At 56.5% G+C, this 20,027-nt stretch overlaps 1 protein-coding gene across 2 annotated transcripts; it reads right to left on the bottom strand.

Moving 5' to 3' along the window:
* Positions 1 to 7,252: 7,252 nt before the first annotated feature.
* On the bottom strand, positions 7,253 to 18,010 carry MCRIP1 (MAPK regulated corepressor interacting protein 1). 2 transcript variants are annotated; one of them, XM_077833667.1, is made up of 6 exons: positions 17,963 to 18,008; positions 15,445 to 15,556; positions 14,835 to 14,914; positions 14,409 to 14,527; positions 9,454 to 9,555; positions 7,253 to 8,997 (listed from the first exon to the last, which is right to left on the bottom strand). In XM_077833667.1, the coding sequence occupies exons 3-6, from the start codon at positions 14,840 to 14,842 to the stop codon at positions 8,933 to 8,935; spliced, it is 294 nt and encodes a 97-aa protein (XP_077689793.1). In that variant the 5' UTR covers positions 14,843 to 14,914; positions 15,445 to 15,556; positions 17,963 to 18,008; the 3' UTR covers positions 7,253 to 8,932. The 2 variants fall into 2 exon arrangements, with proteins under 2 accessions (XP_077689793.1, XP_077689792.1); XM_077833666.1 differs by lacking the exon at positions 15,445 to 15,556 and having other exon boundaries at positions 17,963 to 18,010.
* Between the last annotated feature and the right edge of the window lie 2,017 nt (positions 18,011 to 20,027).

Genomic DNA, 20,027 nt, shown 5'->3' with positions numbered 1-20,027 from the left:
GACACCTGAAAGACCTGTCAGCAACTGGTTCAAAACTGACTGAGAAATGGCAACAGTGCAGCCATGGCATGGCAGAGCTAGTGTGGCCTGGTAGGAGGGCACAGACCTGGAGCCTGGCCCCCGGGGTTCTTGGTCTGGCTCAGCACTGGCTGCCTGAATGTGAGTCCTGAACCTCTGGGCCGCTGCTGCCCCATTTAAAATGGAGCTAGTGCCCCTGCCCCACTTACAGGCATGGGGAGATGGACTCTGCCTCCCTGGAGCCACAGCTGGCATCTCCTCAGTGCTCAGAAACAGAACGAACAATCCCTCTTCTTCACCAGAAGCTGATGGGAGACGGCCCACTAGGTCACAGGGGCTGTGGGGGTGGTGGGGACCTCGTGGCAAGGAGCCATGTCCCAGAGCCAGGCTTCCCTCCAGCGTGAGTGCAGGGAGGCCGTGCTCCCATCTGTTCTGAAGGAGCTTCGCCCCATACACCCTGCTTGAGACCACAGGGTTAGTCTAGCTCCTAGGCTGGCCTGCCGCCTGCAGTGTCCCCTGCTGAAACAGAGATGCTGAACCCTGTGGGGCAGATTCTCACACGGGGCGGGTGGGGGCGGGGTGGGGGGACTGCTTTCCTTGTCCCATGGACAGGCCTGGCTGCAGAGTGGATTAGCTGGTGTTCCCAAGGAGGCTGGTCCACTGGAGGGCAGTGCCAGCCAGGGGCTGAGCAGTGAATGGCTGAGCATGGAGCTCCCTGGCCAGCCACGGAGATGGTAAAGGGACGCCTGCTTCCCAAGGAGCTCATACCCAGACAGAAGAGAGCACGAGGGGCCGTGCTGCCAGCCCCCGCACATAGCTGAATGACACTAACCAGGCCCAGCACCTCTGGGGGTGCGAGAAAGGGCAAGGACATTACATGCTCCAGGACATCCCCTGCCTGCCTGCCCTCAGCCCGCCCCCCAGCTCTGTGCTGTCTATGGGGGCGCACACCCGTCAGCAGGGTATGCACCCCCCATGCCAACACAGACTGGGCTGGGCAGAACACAGGCTGTAGCAACCTCATCTAACTCCCATGTTTTTCCACTCCTGACACAGCCGCACTGTGCACATGGCCGCCCGCACATACAAGCTCTGCCCATGTGAGCTCCTGCGGGCAAGGGCCACGTCTCTGTGCGTGCCCATGCCACGCCCAGCATAGCAGTTCCTGGGCACCACCGCACCAGCCATGCTGAACAACAGCTCCTCAGGGGCCAGCTCATGTGTGGAACACACACAGGGGCACATGCCCAGGCAGGGCCTGACACTTATATCTGTATCAACAGTGCCACCTTCTGGCCAGGATTGGGAACGGGCCCCTCCAAACGTTTGGGATAAGATAAGGGCTCTGGCGGGTGGGCAACAGACATGCCAGACAGGTAACTGAGGACCTCTCTGGAGCCCCAGCCCCCTGCCCTGGCCACCAGGCCACGCTGCCTTTCAGCAATCCAACTCAAGACCGGGGCCAACCCCCAACAGCCAGTGGCTATGCAGGCACAGGCTCACCCCAGACATCACAACAAGTCACATACCCACCCCCCGGCCCAGGGCAATGAGGTTACCAGGGACCTCCCCATAGGGCTCTCAATGCCGGATGCCCTAAGGAGCTAGGTCACCCCCGCCTGCTGGGTGAGAGAGGCAGCCTTCCCTCTGGGGTCCATCAACTGCTCCTGGGAGCTCAGAAACTGCACCCCTTCCCCACCCCCAGACTCCCTGTTGCCATATGGATCTAGCCCAACACAGCCCAACCACTCGCTGGGGCAGGAATGACCTGCCATACACTCTCACGCTCCTGGAGCACACTCACCTGTGCAGCCTGTTGTGAGCCATTCCTAACTATGCTTGGGAAACAGCTGTGAAGAGCCCCAGGGCTTCTATGGCAGGGCCCCAGGAACCACGCAGTGCCGTAAGGGAACATGCTTGTGGCACTGCTGAGGGGACATTCAGCAAAGCCACCGCTCTCAGAGGTGTGAAAGAGAAAATGTTGGCATAACGGCTGCCTCTTCTTTTCCTGTTGGACTAGGTGAGGTGACTCACCGGCTTCCATGGGGCTGGAGCTGTGGTCCCACGATGGTCACAAATCAGTGGGAGTGGGGCAGGCTCCAAGGCCACTGCTGTTTGCAAGAGGCTGTTGGTGGTGGAAGCTGAATGTGTTCAGGGTCTCAGTGTGAAGAGATGCACCTGAGGAGCAATGCTGCCATGCTGAGTATAGTTAAATGGCATTAAAGCAGGGGAGGAAAAGGGGTCTGAGTGTATTAACAGAGTCACATTGAAATCTTTGCTCCAGCAGCAGCATCCAGGTGCGGTTCACAGGAGAGGCCTACAGAAGCCCAAGGGCACTGTGCTCCTAGCCCCATCAACCTGCGGAGCACAGGGCTGGAGGGCAAGGTCCCCTCTTAGTGCCCACAGTTAAAGTGAAGGGAGTGTAGGCCAGCTAGGGGCTCAGGCCGGAGCAGAGGGTCTCCCTGGAAAGAGGCTGGAGAGGGGACGTGCTGATGCACCAAGGGAGGCTCTGTTTGGGGATGAGATTTAGCTGGGAGGCCAGTGGTGTGGAGTGAACAGCAAGGCCATGGCTTTACCTCTGTTGCTCAGCCAGAGCCTTGCACCCCCAGCCCAGGTGGTATGTTGGACCCCTCCATTGAGGCCAAAGCCTCTGTTCTGAGCCTTGTTGAATGCAAACAGCGTGGGAAGCAAGAAGGGCCACATGCTGCTGAGCTCCACATAGCTCTGGAGCTGCCAACACCCACGGAGACAGAACAGGGCCAAATGGCGATGTTAGGAGAGCCAAGCATCCCGTGCCGCTGGCTGAGTGGTGTCGGATCCAGCCTGGTGCCATAGGCACTGCCAGTCACATGCCCTCGCCACTCTGAGCTCCTCTGCACAACCCAGGAAGGACACCCGGTGCCAGGACCCGGTGTCTGTGTTCACACCGTGCACGCAGACAAGCAGCAAGTCCAGCGCCCAAACCAGGCAGCTCGCATCCGTAGGGAAAGGGGCCAGGACAGAGGAGGTTAACATGCAATGAGCAAACTGCTGTGATAACGCTGCAGGGTTCAGCAAGCCCCCCAAAAGGCTTCATCCAAGCTAGAGTCCAACAGCCAGGGAGTCTGAGAGTGCACCGATGGAGGGGACAGCTCCGAATTTTCACATCAGGGTGCTGAGGGTAGCAACGCATCTAACAGCACATCCCAGCAAGTGCTGTGCCTGTTTAGCGTGGGGAAATGTAGGGAAGGACCCATCCGTCCTCACCAGGAAGGAGGGTGTCTGCAACTCAGCTGGTCACCAGCCCTATGGGGGTTGGCTGCACCTCAAGAATGGAGCAGGCCAGCATTCCACAAAGCCAGGCCAGCTCTGGCCACAGGAAAGTGGACTTGCTCCCACGGCCGCTCTGGGATGTGCAGCAGCTTGGTTCCTTAGGATGCTCTGCAGTGGCAGCCACTGGCACTGGGGCAGAGGAGACCCTTGCCCTGAGAATGCTGCAGTGAAAGTAGAGACAGCACCAAAGTAGCATCCAATCACTGCTACACAGCATAAGAACACTGCTTCCCCTCACCCCCAAGGCCAAAGCAAAGCAGGTCTTCTCCTCCTGGCTGCTTCTGGGGGTGGCTCTGCAGGGGCAGCTCCATGAGCTGAGCTGGGGCAGCGAAAGGTAAAGGCCAGGTGCCAGGGAGAGCAGTTCCAGCAGGACCCAGTTTCAGTGTGCAGCACTTGCCCCCCTCCCTGCACTTAGCAACACGTCCTAGAGACACCCTCCTTGTGGTGCCTACCTGCAGGGGAGGGAAAGGAAGAAATGGCCTTGCCTTTCCTGGAGTCAAGAGCTCCAACACTGACTGAAGGCAGAGACTGGCAGAGTAACTCTGGCAGCCAGGCCAGCCCTGGAGTTGTGACCAGCACTAACCACAAGGGGCTATTTAGCACTATGACACCAGCTGACCCAAGCCATGGGGACCCTGGGAACATTCTCCCATCTGGGGCGGCTGTGTCAGGCCAGCTCAAGGGGAAAATCGCTATTCCACCCATACAAAGAGAAAGGGGCCTGTGTCCTCTCCAGTCCTCATGGGGATTTCAGGCTGAAGAGCATGTGAGAGCTCAGAGATGAAAATTCCCAGGGGAACCACCCAGCCTGTGCACAGCCACCAGGATGATGTTAAAACACAATGGCCATTTGTCTAACCTGTTCTTAAAAACCTCCAGTGACAGGGATTCCACAACCCCCTTTGGGAGCCTGTTCCAGGCCTTAACTATCTGAGAGTAAGAAAGTGCTTCCTGATAGCTAAGCTGAATCTCTCTTGCTGCATCTTATCTACCTTCAGTGGACATGGAGAACAACTGATCAGTCCTCTTTATATCAGTCCTTAACGTATTTGAAGACTTATCAGGTTGCCCTTCAGTCATCTTTTCTCAAGACTAAATAGGCCCAGTTTTTTTAACCTTCCCTCAAAGCCAGGTTTTCTAAACCTTTGATAATTGTGGTTGCTCCCCTCTGGGTTCTCTCCAATTTGACCACATCTTTCCCTAAGTGTGGCGCTCAGAATTGGCCACAGCACTCCAGCTGAGGCCTCCCCAGTGCCCAGTACAGTGGAACAGTTACCTCCCATGGCTTACCTGGGACAATCCTGTTAATACAGCCCAGAATAGTAGTCTTTTATGCAACTGCGTCACATTGTTAGCTCATATGAAATTTGTGATCCACTACAACCCCCAGATCCTTTTCAGCAGTCTTTCACCTAGCCAGTTATTCCCCATTTCGTAGTGGTGCATTTGATTTTCCTTCCTGAATGTGATACTTTGTACTTGTCTATATTTAATTTCATCTTATTGAGTTCAGACCAATTCACTAATTTGTCAAGATCATTTTGAATTCTAACCCTGTCCTCCAACATGCTTGCATGCATCTGCTCCCAGCTTGGTGTCATCTGCAGATTTTACAAGCACACTCTCCGCTCCATTATCCAAGTCATAAATGAAAATATTGACTAATGCCAGACCCAGGACTGACGCTGCAGACCCCACTAGATATGCCCTCCCTGACAGCAAACCACTGATAAAGAGTATGGTCTTTCAACCAGTTGTGCATCCACATTGTAATAATTTCATTTAGACCAAATTTCCCTAGTTTGCTTATGAGAATGTCACGTGGGCCTGTGTCTAAAGCCTTGCTAAAATCAAGATATATCACATCTGGTGCTTCCCCACTATGCCCTAGGCGAGTAACCTGGTCAAAGAACAAAATTAGGTTAATTTTTTGCATGATTTGTTCTTTACAGAATCATGCTGGCTATTCCTTATAACCCTGTTATCCTATAGGTTCTTACAAATTGATTTTTCAGCTTGGAAAAGAGACAACCAAGGTGGGTGGGATGAGATATGCTAGAGGTCTATAAAATCATGGCTGGTGTGAAGAAAGTAAATACAGAAGTATTATTTACTCTTTCTCATAACACAAGAACTAGGGGACACCAAAAGAAATTAATAGTCAGCAGGTTTAAAACAAACAAAAGGAAGTATTTCTTCACACAACACACAGGAAACCTGTGGAACTCCTTGCCAGAGCATGTTATGAAGGCCAAGAATATAAAAGGTTTCAAAAAAGAACTAGATAAGTTCAGAGAGGATAGGTCCATCCATGGCTATTAGCAGGATGGGTAGGGATGGTGTCCCTAGCCTCTGTTTGCCAGAAGCTGGGAATGGGTCACAGGGAATGGATCACTTGATGATTATCTGTTCTGTTCATTCCCTCTGAGGCACCTGGCATTGGCCACTGTTGGAAGACAGGATACTGGGCTAGATAGACCTTTGGTCTGATTCAATTTGATTGTTCTTATGTAAGAGGAAGGAATTGGCGGTCAAGCTGAAGGTGGAAGGCAATTTGGGTAAAAGAGATCATAAAAAATCTTGTCACCTGTCCCCTTGGAACCTAGTTTAAAGCCCTCCTCACTAGGTTAGTGAGCTCGTTCATGAAGATGTTCTTCCCCTTCTCGGTCAGGTGGCCCCCAACTCTTCCCAGCAGGCCTTCTTCCTGGAACAGCATCCTAGAGTGGAGGAAGCCAAAGCCCTCCCACAGACACCATCTCTGTGGCCATGCATTCATCTTCAGGATGTGTCCCGCCTGCCTGGGCCCTTGTCTTCAACCAGGAGGATGGAAAAGAACACAACCTTGTTACAGTCTGTATGGTAACACCCATTGTTTCATGTTCTCTGTGTATATAAAATCTCCCCACTATATTTTCCACTGTATGCATCCAATGAAGTGAGCTGTAGCTCACGAAAGCTTATGCTCTAATAAATTTGTTAGTCTCTAAGGTGCCACCAGTCCTCCTTTTCTTTTTGCTGATACAGACTAACACAGCTGCTACACTGAAACCTGTCAACAACCTTGTTTAACACTGTTTAATTTTGAACATCTTCAGGGTCATGTTAACAGCTTTGACTCTGGGCCCATTGATTCCATCTAAATTAATACAGCACCTCCCAACTCAGAGGTGCTCTATGCAATTGGTGCATAGCCGCAGCCTGGAGTGTGGGAGTGCGGGAAAGAGGAGCTGCATTTGCTACACATTGTGTGATTGGAGGAGCTGCAGCTGTGGTTTCAGGCTGACAGCAACATTAAAGCTGTCTACGGCCTCCCTTTGCATCAGCTTTCACCCCTGCCTCTGGGCTGGCTGAGCTGCCAAAAGATCCTGCAGTGGCTGGGGCTGCACCCACTTCCACCCCAGAGACTTGGGCCCTGACGCTCCTTTCAGAACTGCAGCCCAAACAGATAATGGAGAGACCTGAAACATCAAAACGGGGAAAACTAGGAAGAGTCATTGGAAAAGCATCTGAGTGCACAAGAGCTGTGTGTGTGCACGGCTTGACCTCTGCCTGAGCGGTGTCCAGCTACGACTAACAGGCACGGACACAGCTCGAGGGTTGAGAGCAAACTGATGTGGAATCTGGAGAGGGACAAGGCAGCATGCCTGGCTGCAGCCCTGTTGTGAGGCGTCTCCTTGCTCCTTAGCTGGGCCTCCATGGGGCAGTTCAGCATGTCTCCACAGAGCTGCCACCAGTAATGCAAGGCCCATCCCGCCATTCCCTTGGGTCAGGGTGTCCTCTCAGCCATTCCCCAGCTCTGCATGCACTGGCCAGCAGACCAGTAGCTGAACAGAAGTGGGAGCATGGGTGGTAAATCAGCCCCCGTATCCAGCCAGCCATGGAGCAGCCTGGCAGCAATGGACAGATGTGCACAGAGACAAGCTCAAAAGGACTAACCAGCTTTTATTTACAACACTCCTCAAGTGACAGACAGAGCGAAAGAACAACATAGGTCATTGACTTAACAACAAAGGGAAGGTAATAGTGACCACAAATCCTGCCTGCACCGCTCTTAGCCCTGCAGTGGCTGGCTGCCAGTGCCTGCCACCATCTGTGCTGGGCAGAGCACTTGGCAGCTCCCCTCCCTGCAAGCGCCCAGGCAGGGGGCTGCTCCCGCAGCACTGCAGGGACAGGATGCTGGTCTCTGAGACCACAATCCTCCTGCAGTGCTGGTGACAGCTGCTTGACTGGTGGGGTTGTGCTTCACAGGGCAATAGTGATGGCAGAACCACTCAGAGTGGGGCCATGCTGAGACCCCCCGAGCCTTGTCAGGTACTAGGGTCCCAAAAGGGCCATCTCCCAAAGTGCTTTCCGAGCCCAGGGGTGGGGAGGGGGCATTCAGCCTGGCACTGCAGCAGCAGCCTACTATAAACTGCCCTCGCTAAGGGATGTTTAGGAAGCGAGCTGGGCTCCACGAGGGGCTGTGTAACTACCTCCCTTCCAGGCCCACCCCACAGAACAGGCCTGGCCAGGAAGGGGGTTACTGCACAGAGGGCCCAGACAGCTGGAGGGAGGGGGACAGGAAGGGGGCAGGAGGGCTGGGGAATCCCTCTAGTACTAACGTTGGGAGATGTCGCCCAGGCAAGGACGCAGATAGAAACAACTTCCCACAGCCAAGCCTCCCTCAGCAAGTGCTGCTCCACCCCACCCTTCCTGCCTGGAAGGAGCTGTCAGGGCACCTACAAGGAGCGGAGAATAATCCACGGCTCCAGCTGTAAATGCACCTTGGTCTCTGGGGCTCAGGGCCAATGGTGCACCCCTTTTAGCTCCAGCGGAGCAAGGCCTGGCAGGAAGCAGCTCTGCCCTCCAAGCCATGGGACCTGCCTCAGCCCAGTTATGGGGAAGAGAGCCAGTCAGCTCTTTAATATGGAAATATCTTAGAGTCCCACAAACCCAGAAGCTGTTAGCAACCAAGTGCTAGGGGCTCAGCTGCGAACTAACCTCACCCACTTGACAAGCAAGGGGAGGGGGAAGGATCGCGCGCCCAGCAGCACGGCTGTGGGGAAGGCCTGCAAGCCCACTGGCACTGAGTAGCCATGGGCATGGGGCACACAGCAGGGACCAACAATGCATGCTCCTCCTCCAGCCTCTGGACATGCCCAACCTTCTCCTCTCAGCCTGTCTGCAACAAGAGCTGCTCCTCGATACCTGGTGGAAGGAGCGAACAAGGCTTGGCCTCCACTGGCCCAAATGCAGCCACTCAGCTCTGTCCTCCCTAGCACCAGAGCCCCAGGGACCACACCAACCACTCGGCAGCCAAAGAGCAGCCCAGGGCCGACTGAGGACAGAGCTGGGAGGAAGAGTAAGCTGACTTTGTGGGCCCAACACATGGTAGAGAAAGGCAGCCCGAGACGAGGCTACAGGGAAGGGGCAGGAATCCAGTACAACATGCTCTAGGCATCTGCAATGGAGTTCAAACTTGGGCAGCTTCAGAGCCAGCCCCAAAGCGCCCAGCTCTTCCATGGGCAGAACACAGACCGGAGGAGGAAATCAACACAAAATCTTCAAATTAAATTTGCTTGAGGACCTCAGGACACCAGCCAATCAGCAGGCAGAACCTGCCTTAGGATTTCTTAGCATCCTGTGTGTTTCTCCTCTTCAGATCGCTCAAGTCAACAGGTTTAAATGCTGTGAGGAGGAAGGGAGGAGAACTCAGTAAGGGGGCTGGGCTCAGCACTGCCAGCATCACAACCCCTCCTCACCTGGGGACTCAGCACTGCCAGCATCACCCTACCCCCCTCAGGGCTCAGCACTGCATCACCCCTGCACAAGATCAGTGTTGCCAGCACCCGCCACGCCAACACACACTCTTCAGGAGTCCAGGCTCAAGAACCACAGGTCTCCTCTGACCCTCATCATGAAATGCCGTTTGTCCCATTGGCTTGCAGGCTCCCAATCTGGTCACCCTCATTCACCCTCTTGTAGCTGGATGGAGTGGCCAGAGCTGTACATTCAGTTAGGATGAGACACTGGTGTCCCGAGGGGGTTCCTCCCCTCTCAGCAGCCCGTGCTCTGCTCCACTTACTTCAGCACCGTTGGCACTTGTTCCCCTGGATGGGCCAAAGACCCCCCAGGCAAACTCACCCTTTAGGCTGGGGTTTGGTATCTTCTCCACATACTCTTCCACCAGGCCCCTCTCACTGCCCGACATCTGGTTGCGAAGGTCTCGCTCCACACACTGCCAGGCTGGGGAAGGAGCACAGCGAGAGAGGGAAGGGAGGGTGCTGTGCCTGCTACAGGACATGCCTAGGGCTCCCTCCAGCTGCTCCCACACTCTCATCCCAGCCCTCAAGAACCCCATTCCCCTGCACACACCAGGTAACTTCACCGTTTCATAGAGTTCAAGGCCAGAAGAGACCATTAGATCATCTAGTCTGAGCTCCTGTATGTCACAGGCCATTAAATCGAATCCAAACAATGGTACTGGTACATTACTCAATGGAAATGGCAGAATTGTCAATAAATATTCAGAAACAGAAGAATAATATTTCTGTTGTGTATTTGGGAAAAAGCCACATGATGTAGTCATATCATATGATGATGATGAAGAAACACTTTCTATTCCAACTGTGGATGTTAAACAAAAGCTACTAAAGTTGGACATTTTTAAATCAGCAGGTCCAGACAACTTGCATCCAAGAGTTTTAAAAGAGCTGTCTACGGAACTTGCTGGACCATTAATGTTGATTTTCAATAAATCATGGAATACTGGGGAAAATCCATTAGAAATTACCTCACTCATCGATGTCACCCATTAACAACCACTTTGAGATCTGACAGTTTTTAATCCATTGAACGTGTATGTCCTGTTAGTTCTATATAATGCAAGTTTTTTAATCAAAATTGTATGTGGTACCAAGTGAAATGCCTTGGAAAAATCTAAGTTTACTATATCAACACAGTTGCCTTTATCAACCACACCTCTAATCCTGTCAAAAGACAACACGTTTGTTTGACAAAACTTGCCTTCACATTAATTATATTTTTAGCCTTTAATTCTTTGTTGACTGAGTCCTGAACTAAACATTCCATTATTTTACCCAGGATCAATGTCAGGCTCCCAGTCTAAATCTTGCTGGGTCATCCCTTTTATCCTTTTAAAATTTACATTTGCAGGCCTCCTGTCCTTTGGAATTTCCCAGTTTTCCAAGATTTGTTAAATATTAATATTAGTGGTTCAGCAAGATCCTCAGCAGTTCCTTTAAGACTTCTGGGCGTAAGTTATATGGGCATGCTGATATGAAAATGTTTAATTTTAGCAGATGCTGCCTCACACTCTCCTATCTTGTTACAGATAGTAAACTTTCTATTCCATCCACATCATATTAGCTGGACATATAAGAACGGCCATATTGGGTAAGACCAATGGTCCAGCTAGCCCAGCATCCTGTCTTCCAGCAGTGGCTGGTGCCAGATGCTTCAGAGGGAATGAACAGAAGGGGAAATTTATCAAGTCATCCATCTCTGTCATCCAGTCCCAGCTTCTGGCAGTCAGGGGTTTAAGGACACTCAGAGCATGGTGTTGCGCCCCTGACCATGTTGGCTAATAGCCATTGATGGATCTATCCTCCATGAACTTATCTAATTCTTTTTTGAATTCAGTTACACTTTTGGCCTTCACAACATCCCATGGCAATGAGTTCCCCAGGTTGACTGCGGTATAGAAATCATAGAACTGGAAGGGACCTCGATGCAGTTAGTAGTTCTGCAATTTCACATTTGAGTTCCTTCTGAACTCTTGGGTGATACCATCTGGTCCTGATGATTTATTACTGTTTAGTTTATCAATTTGTTCCAAAACTTCTTCTAATGACAACTCAGTCTGGGACAGTTCCTCAGATTTGTCACCTAAAAAGAACAGTTCAGGTGTGGCAATCTCCCTCATACCCTCTGTAGTGAAGACTGATGAAAAGAATGAATTTAGCGTTTCCATAATGGCCTTTTCTTCCTCATGTATTCCATTAGCACCTCAATCATCCAGCTGCCCCACTTTTTGTTTGTCAGGCTTACTGCTTCTGATGTATTTTAAAAAAATGTTGCTTATGCTAATTGGTCTTCAATTTTTTTGTGCCCAATTACACTTTTACACTTGATCTGACAGAGTTTATCCCCCTTCTATATTCCTCACTAGGATAGGACTTCCAATTTTTAAAAGGATGCCTTTTTGTCTCTAACCACCTCTTATACTCTGTTGTTCAGCCATGGTGGATTTGTTTGGTCCTCTTACTGGTTTATTTTTTTTTTTAATTTGGGGGTATACATTTTGTTTAAGTCTCTATTATGGTGTTTTTAACTACTCTCCCTATAATTTGCAGGCATTTCACCCTTTTGACTGTTCTTTTTAACTTTCATTTAACTATCTTACTCATTTTTGTGGAGTTCCTCTTTTTGAAGTTAAATGTGGTGAATTTCTTTATTTTTCCCCTTACAAGGACATTAAATGTAATTACATTATGGCCACCATTACCAAGCAGTTCAGCTATATTCACCTATTGGACCAGATCCTGTGCACCATTTAGGACTAAATCAAGAACTGCTTCTCACTTTTTGGGTTCCAGGACTAGCTGCTCCAAGAATCAGCCATTAATGGTGTCTAGAAATTTTATCTCTGCATCCTGTCCTGAGGTGACACGTATCCAGTCAATATGGACATAGTTGAAATACCCCATAATTATTGGGTTTTCTGTTTTTGTAGCCTCTCTAATCTCCCATAACATTTCACAATCTCGGTCACCATCCTGGTCAGGTGGTTGGTAGTATATTCCTACAGCTATAATCTTATTATTGAAGCATGGAATTTCTACCCATAGAGATTCTATAGTACAGTTTGATTGATTTTAAGATTTTTACTATATTTGACTACACTATACATCCTCCTGCATTCCAAATACTGTACAGAGATATCTATTGAACATTTCTGCATCTCTATTTACAATTTTATCATCCGTCATGGGGTATTTCTTGTTCTGACTACGTTTTAAAAATGCCTTATCTTTAACTCTATTGCCCATTGATATTTCACTGATTCCTTTGGTTTCTCTTACCAATCATCCACATTTTTTAACTTTTAACTTCTATAAATTGCTATTTACTTCCATTCTTTATATATAAATTTTGTTTTATTGCCTCTTCCACAACTCCTTTTAACCAGACTGGCTTCTTGGCCAGCATAACTTTTTTCATGTCTGTGGAATCATGGCTTTTTGGACATCCAATAGGATATCCTTGAACAAGTCCCAGTTTCCACTGACACTTCATACTTTAAATTTAATGTTTCCAGACAGTTATGGCAACAATTGCTTTTAGCTTTGGAAAATGAACTCTTTTAAAGTTCTAAATATAGCGGACACTCGTGTCACTATAGTGCGGATTCGCATATAGCACAGTCATGGCAATGGATCCCAAATTTAAATATTTAAATCGGGATCCATGGTAACACGCATGAATCCTGAACCCCGCATTCTAGCGAGGGTTCGGTGTATATATATTAGTGTTTGGTGCCATGTTCTGTTTGCACAACATAAATGTAACGAGATCATGATCACTGGTACTCTAGGCTACTGGTAATTTTTAGGTCACCAAGTAACAATTCTTTGTCCATCAGAATGAGGTCCAACCCCACCTTCCCAGTCCCCATTTCCTTATCACCCTGCTCCACAGTCCAATGTGTCTCCCTCAAACTTCACAGTGGGATCACATACATGGAAGTGCCTTCACTGTGGGCTTGGTAAAGAGGAAAGACTGCACTAGGAGGATGGGGAGGGCAGATACCTGCAAGAGCACAGGGGACCTGGCATGTGTCTGGCCTGGGTGCTAAGTACCCCATGAACAGTCACCCTGGCTCCCGCTTTAAATGGCACGTATGCACTTGCAGGCTGGAACCTTCCCCCAACCAGACTGCACCTCACTCTGGAGGCCACTCGCCAGCAGCTCCCTATAGGTGGCAGCTCACAGACAGACACAGCACAGTTACATTCAAAGGGTTTCTTTGCAAACCTCAGGGATCGAAGCTTCATTTTACTTTTTAATTGAAGGACTAAATTCTCCAGAAATGGCCAGGGTCAAAGGCACTCCAGAGATTAGGATTTTCACATGCGTGGTGCTTTTCTACCAGGCCTTGCCTCCCCTCCATAGCACCACATGACCCCAGGGGACTCAGCAACACAAAGATTGCCTGTTTCCTGTGCATTCATTCAGCAATGGCTTCATTCAGTCAGAGGGCATTGCTGTTGGGCAATGGGCTGTTGTTGGAAAGACCATCCCAGACACTGGCAGGGGACAAGAAGCCCTTAGAAGAGTCTCCTAAGGGTTGTTCCAGCCTCAGCCAGGCTATGGAAGGGGCTTCTACACACACTGGGTCCTCTTAACTTGGTCAGTTCGAAATCAGTTTGATTCCTCTCTCCTTGTCTGACAGGGGTTTCCTCAGCTCAGCAGGCTCAGGAGACATGAGACAGTCCAACGGCTGCTGAGACAGGGACTGTCCCACAAGGGAGTTTTACCTGGGCCTGGTTTGATTTGCTTCATGTTCGCAGTAAGGCCTCACTCTTCTGGCTGAGAGACTGAGATGTCTGTTGAGAGCCTGTGAATGAGCAAAGTCATGCCTGCCACACAGCAGAGGCCACCACCCAGTGCCTGCTCTGGGCTCATTCCAGTGTCGTGGTTCTGCCATAGCAATTGGTGGGTAGCAGAGTCACACAGCAACGTAGACTATCATTGCAAGGCATATTAAGTAGTCGCATCCCTCTCCTCACCATCACTCCATACGGAATGGAAACTAACGGGCCCTAGGCTATCAACGCAGAGAGAACAGCTCAGGAGCACGCGATGGGATGAGTAAAGCTCCACACTCCTCAGCTCGGGGAGGAAGCAGCGGCCACACCGTTCTCTAACTGCTTCTTGCCCGCTGCTCTGATGAGGCCCCATGGCAGAAAGCCCCTTGTGGAATTCCAAGGCTGAAAAGCAAGTGGCACCAGAGAGGAAGGGAGCCTGGGGAGAAAACATGGACTGGGGGAGTTGCAGATCCTGGATCACTCACCCACCTTCGTAAATGAAGCGCACATTCTCCTCGTGAGCAGGGGTGAAAATCTCACTGCTGTTGCTTGGGGAGCGCGGGCTGCTGTTCCTCTTGCCATTGTAAACAACCCTGGAAACAGGGGAGCTGAAACCAAAGCACAAATCCTGATGAGAGCTCATGGGCAGCTGGGGAGAAGTGCAAAGCTCTGGAATGAACCTCAGGGAGGGAGTGCAGGAAATCCTGCAGCAAAGGCCCTGGCGCAAGCAGCCATGCAAGCTCGCACCTCCCCAACCCTGAAACCAGCAGCATGGCTCCGAGCTCAGGAAAAGCAAAGCCATTACTGTTCCCGCCGTGCCTAGCCCCATGGCATCCCCCCCAAAGGGACTCCATGCCCCTGCCCCCTGCCCTGCCCTCATCCACAGGCTCTCTGCTATGTGTGAAAGTGTCTCACCTGGTCATGGCTGCCTCCTTACTCAGACCTCTCTAGTCCTGCCTTTGTCAGCGCAGACCTTGGCAGATAGGAGATGGATGCTGAAACAAAGTGAAAGGAGCTAAGTGTGTGCGGGAGCCATGGTGTCTCCAGACTGCCAGCACCTTCTCTATGCAGTCACCCCCAGCTGGGGCTTAACGTGCTCACATACTGCAGCTAAGAGCATTGCATCAAAGCCTAGAGAGGTCACAGAGAGACCCAGGGAGCCAGCTCCTTAGCTTAGGTCTGGGTGGCTGCATTCTGACCCCAGCTGCTGCAGCGCTCCTCAAGAAGTGAATGAGAAGGATTTCAGATGCGGGTCTTACTACTTTAACCCCATTGTTGGCAATTCCAGGGGGCTCAATGCCATCCGTGATCAGGGCAATGCCAGTACAGATGAAGTTGTACAACTTCCCTAATGTGGGCATAGTTATACAGGTATAAAAGTGCTTATAACCAGGATAGCTATTCCCACACAGCAAAGGGAACAAGCTATAGCCGGACAAGGCATCTCTGCCCCAGTGTAACTGCATCCACACTATGGCTTATACTGGTATAACTATGTTGGTAGAAAACTCAGCCCTTGACTGACAGTTCTCCAGGCACAGATACTGTGCATGCAGCAGGCCTTCAGGTGCAAAACGGCAGCAAACTTGGTGTCACCCTGAAAGAGAGGGGAGACACATCCAGGGTGATGCTGAAGTCTGCCAAGGAGAACAAACAAAGGAAATGTTAGGCTGAAGAGCTTCCTGGCTCCAAGACCCCGCAGGCTGCTGGGGGATGGCCATTGCTTGGGACATTTAAAACCATCCTGGCCAATGCACTAGGAAATGGGGGAAGCGGCAGAACAAAACTTCTGGTTGCAGTGGGACTGTGGAAGAGGTGGGGATTGCTGCAGAGCTGCGCACAGAGGCGCCCGTGAACCAGGTCTGGCTGGCATTACTCCCAGCATGCACATCCCCAACCCGGGCTCTTCCCAGGGTATTTTTGAAGATAGGCTCTATGATTAGAGGCAGAGGGGCTGAGAGCTGTAACACCTCTGGGGGTGGGGATACCGGTGTTGCTGGGTCACTCGTCCTGCACCCTCCTCAGCTGTAGCCAAGAAGCTGTAGGCAGGTGGGGGTGGAGGTGGGGGTGCGGGGGCAGGGGAGGTGCCTGCTATTTTAGGATTAAAGGGGATTTCTTCCTGCTAGATGTAGGCAGATATGCACAGATGTGTCAAGGCCATTGCCATGGCAACGTCCCCGGCATACAGCAGCCTGTTGCAGGAAGAGTGGGGACACATGGCTCTATGAAGGGGCACTCCTAATCACATGAGGGCCCTGCATTTGTGGCCCACCCTTCCCCAGGATCCAGGCAAGAGTTCTCAGCACAGGCCAATTGACGAGAGGCTGTCACTACCAGGGGCTCAGGGTGGCTGGCATTGGGGGGAGGGTTATCATAGGGGGGCTGTCAGTGCTAGGAGCCCAGGGGGGCTGGCACAGGGGGGTTGGGGGCTGTCACTGCCACGGGCCTGGGAAGGGCGGTGCGTGGGGAGATTATCATAGCGGACTGTTGCTGCCAGGGCCCCAGGGGCCGGCACAGGGAGCAGTCAGTCACTGCCTGGGCCCGAGGGGGCTGGTACATGGGGTGTATCTTGGGGGGCTGTCACTGCTAGGGCATGGGAGGCTGACCTGGGGGGGGGCAGTTATCATGGGGGGGCATCACTGCTGAGGGGGGATAGCACAGGAGGTGCTGTTAGTGCCAGGACCCAAGGGGGTATCTGTAGGGGTGTCAGTACTTGGCCTGGGGGTATCAGGTGAGTGCGTGCGTCACTGCATGGCCCGAGGGGGTCGGGGGTCAGAGACAGGAGACGGGGGGTTGGGGGGGTCAGTGCATGGCCCCCCCGGGCCATAGGTCAGAGACAGGAGGCGGGGGGGGTCACTGCCTGGCCTGGGAGGGGCCGGGGGCGGTGCCAGGAGGCGGGGGGGTCACTGCATGGCCCGGAGGGGGCCGGGGGTCAGAGACAGGAGGCGGGGGGGGTCACTGCATGGCCCGGGAGGGGCCGGGGGCGGTACCAGGAGGGTCACTGCATGGCCCGGAGGGGGCCGGGGGTCAGAGACAGGAGGCGGGGGGGTCACTGCATGGCCCGGGGGGGGCCGGGAGTCAGAGACAGGAGGTGGGGGGGTCACTGCATGGCCCGGGGGGGCCGGGGGTCAGAGACAGGAGGCGGAGGGGTCACTGCATGGCCCGGGAGGGCCTGGGGTCAGAGACAGGAGGCGGGGGGGTCACTGCATGGCCCGGGGGGGCCGGGGGTCAGAGACAGGAGGCGGGGGGGTCACTGCATGGCCCGGGGGGGCCGGGGGTCAGAGACAGGAGGCGGGAGGGTCACTGCATGGCCCGGGGGGGCCGGGGGTCAGAGACAGGAGGGTCACTGCATGGCCCGGGGGGGGCCAGGGGCGGTTCCAGGAGGCGGGGGGGTCAGTGCATGGCCCGGGGGGGCCGGGGGTCAGAGACAGGAGGCGGGGGGGGTCACTGCATGGCCCGGGGAGGGCCGGGGGTCAGAGACAGGAGGCGGGGGGGTCACTGCATGGCCCGGGGGGGCCGGGGGTCAGAGACAGAAGGCGGGGGGGGTCACTGCATGGCCCGGGGGGGGCCGGGGGAGGTGCCAGGAGGCGGGGGGGTCAGTGCATGGCCCGGGGGGGCCGGGGGTCAGAGACGGGAGGCGGGCGGGTCAGTGCATGGCCTGGGGGGGGCCGGGGGTCAGAGACGGGAGGCGGGGGGGTCAGTGCATGGCCCGGGGGGGGCCGGGGGTCAGAGGCGGGAGGCGGGGGGGTCATTGCATGGCCCGGGGGGGCCGGGGGTCAGAGGCGGGAGGCGGGGGGGTCATTGCATGGCCCGGGGGGGCCGGGGGTCAGAGGCGGGAGGCGGGGGGGTCACTGCATGGCCCGGGGGGGCCGGGGGCGGTGCCAGGAGGCGGGGGGGCTGTCGTGCTGCTCCCCTGCCCCGGCCCGGCTCTGGGGGCCCGGGGGTCACTCAGGGGCGCCAGGCTCGGCGGCCCGTTCCCATGGAGACGCGGCGCTCGGGAGGCCCCTGGGCGGTGGGTCTCGGCGCCGCGCGGCTCCGCTCACCTGGGCCCGGGCCGCTCCCGGCTCCTCTCGCCGCTGCCAGGCCGGGACGGAAGTGAGCGCAGAGCCCGGCCCGCGCAGGCGCCGCGCGGCGTTCCCAGAGCCCCCCCGACAGCCCCCCAGCGCCCACCCCTCCCGGGCCCAGAGCCCCCCCGACGGCCCCCAGCGCCGGGCCCAGAGCCCCCCCGACGGCCCCCCAGCGCCCACCCCTCCCGGGCCCAGAGCCCCCCCGACGGCCCCCAGCGCCGGGCCCAGAGCCCCCCCGACGGCCCCCCAGCGCCCACCCCTCCCGGGCCCAGAGCCCCCCCCGACAGCCCCCCCAGCGCCCACCCCCTCCCGGGCCCAGAGCCCCCCCCGACGGCCCCCAGCGCCGGGCCCAGAGCCCCCCCGACGGCCCCCAGCGCCGGGCCCAGAGCCCCCCCGACAGGCCCCCCAGCGCCCACCCCTCCCGGGCCCAGAGCCCCCCCCGACGGCCCCCCAGCGCCGGGCCCAGAGCCCCCCCGACGGCCCCCCCAGCGCCCACCACTCCCGGGCCCAGAGCCCCCCCCGACGGCCCCCAGCGCCGGGCCCAGAGCCCCACCGACGGCCCCCCCAGCGCCCACCCCTCCCGGGCCCAGAGCCCCCCCAGCACCCACCCCTCCCGGGCCCAGAGCCCCCCCCGACGGCCCCCAGCGCCGGGCCCAGAGCCCCCCCCCGACGGCCCCACAGCGCCCACCCCTCCCGGGCCCAGAGCCCCCCCCGACGGCCCCCCCAGCGCCGGGCCCAGAGCCCCCCCCAACAGCCCCCCAGCGCCCACCCCTCCCGGGCCCAGAGCCTCCCCCGACGGCCCCCCAGCACCCACCCCTCCCGGGCCCAGAGCCTCCCCGACGGCCCCCAGCGCCGGGCCCAGAGCCCCCCCGACGGCCCCACAGCGCCCCACCCCTCCCGGGCCCAGAGCCCCCCCTGACGGCCCCCCAGCGCCGGGCCCAGAGCCCCCCCGACAGCCCCCCAGCGCCCACCCCTTCCGGGCCCAGAGCCCCCATGACGGCCCCCCAGCGCCGGGCCCAGAGCCCCCCCCAACAGCCCCCCAGCGCCCACCCCTCCCGGGCCCAGAGCCCCCCTGACGGCCCCCCAGCGCCGGGCCCAGAGCCCCCCCCAACAACCCCCCAGCGCCCACCCCTCCCGGGCCCAGAGCCCCCCCCGACGGCCCCCCCAGCGCCCACCCCTCCCAGGCCCAGCCAGAGCCCCCCCGACGGCACCCCAGCACCCACGTCTCCAGGGCCCAGAGCCCCCCCGACAGCCCCCCAGCGCCCACCCCTCCCGGGCCCAGAGCCACCCCGACAGCCCCCCAGCGCCCACCCCTCCCGGGCCCAGAGCCCCCCTGACGGCCCCCCAGCGCTGGGCCCAGAGCCCCCCCGACGGCCCCCCAGCGCCCACCCCTCCTGGGCCCAGAGCCCCCCCGACGGCCCCCCAGCGCCCACCCCTCCCGGGCCCAGAGCCCCCCTGACGGCCCCCCAGCGCTGGGCCCAGAGCCCCCCCGACGGCCCCCCAGCGCCCACCCCTCCCGGGCCCAGAGCCCCCTCGACGGCCCCCCAGCGCCGGGCCCAGAGCCCCCCCGATGGCCCCCAGCACCCACCTCTCCCGCGCCCAGAGCCCCCCCGACGGCCCCCCAGCACCCACCCCTCCCGGGCCCAGAGCCCCCTCGACGGCCCCCCAGCGCCGGGCCCAGAGCCCCCCCGATGGCCCCCAGCACCCACCTCTCCCGCGCCCAGAGCCCCCCCGACGGCCCCCCAGAGGCGGGCCCAGAGCCCCCCCGACGGCCCCCCAGCGCCCACCCCTCCCGGGCCCAGAGCCACCCCGACAGCCCCCCAGCGCCCACCCCTCCCGGGCCCAGAGCCCCCCCGACGGCCCCCCAGCGCCGGGCCCAGAGCCCCCCCGACGGCCCCCCAGCACCCACCTCTCCCGCGCCTAGAGACCCCCCGACGGCCCCCCAGTGCCGGGCCCAGAGCCCCCCCGACAGCCCCCCAGCGCCCACCCCTCCCGGGCCCAGAGCCCCCCCGACGGCCCCCAGCGCCCACCTCTCCCGCGC

Source organism: Eretmochelys imbricata, chromosome 14 (genome assembly GCF_965152235.1).
Source record: "Eretmochelys imbricata isolate rEreImb1 chromosome 14, rEreImb1.hap1, whole genome shotgun sequence".
NCBI lineage: Eukaryota > Metazoa > Chordata > Testudines > Cheloniidae > Eretmochelys > Eretmochelys imbricata.
The sequence above is the reverse complement of the archived record's forward strand: the minus strand, read 5'-3'. Positions and strand labels throughout refer to the sequence as shown.

Excerpts from the sequence above, each read along its gene's own strand:
- MCRIP1 (XM_077833666.1), bottom strand. Across the intron at positions 9,556-14,408 it reads TGTGCGCTTCATTTACGAAG|CCTGGCAGTGTGTGGAGCGA; the intron begins GTGGGTGAGTGA and ends CTCCTTCCCCAG. Across the intron at positions 8,998-9,453 it reads ACCAAACCCCAGCCTAAAGG|CATTTAAACCTGTTGACTTG; the intron begins GTGAGTTTGCCT and ends TCCTCCTCACAG.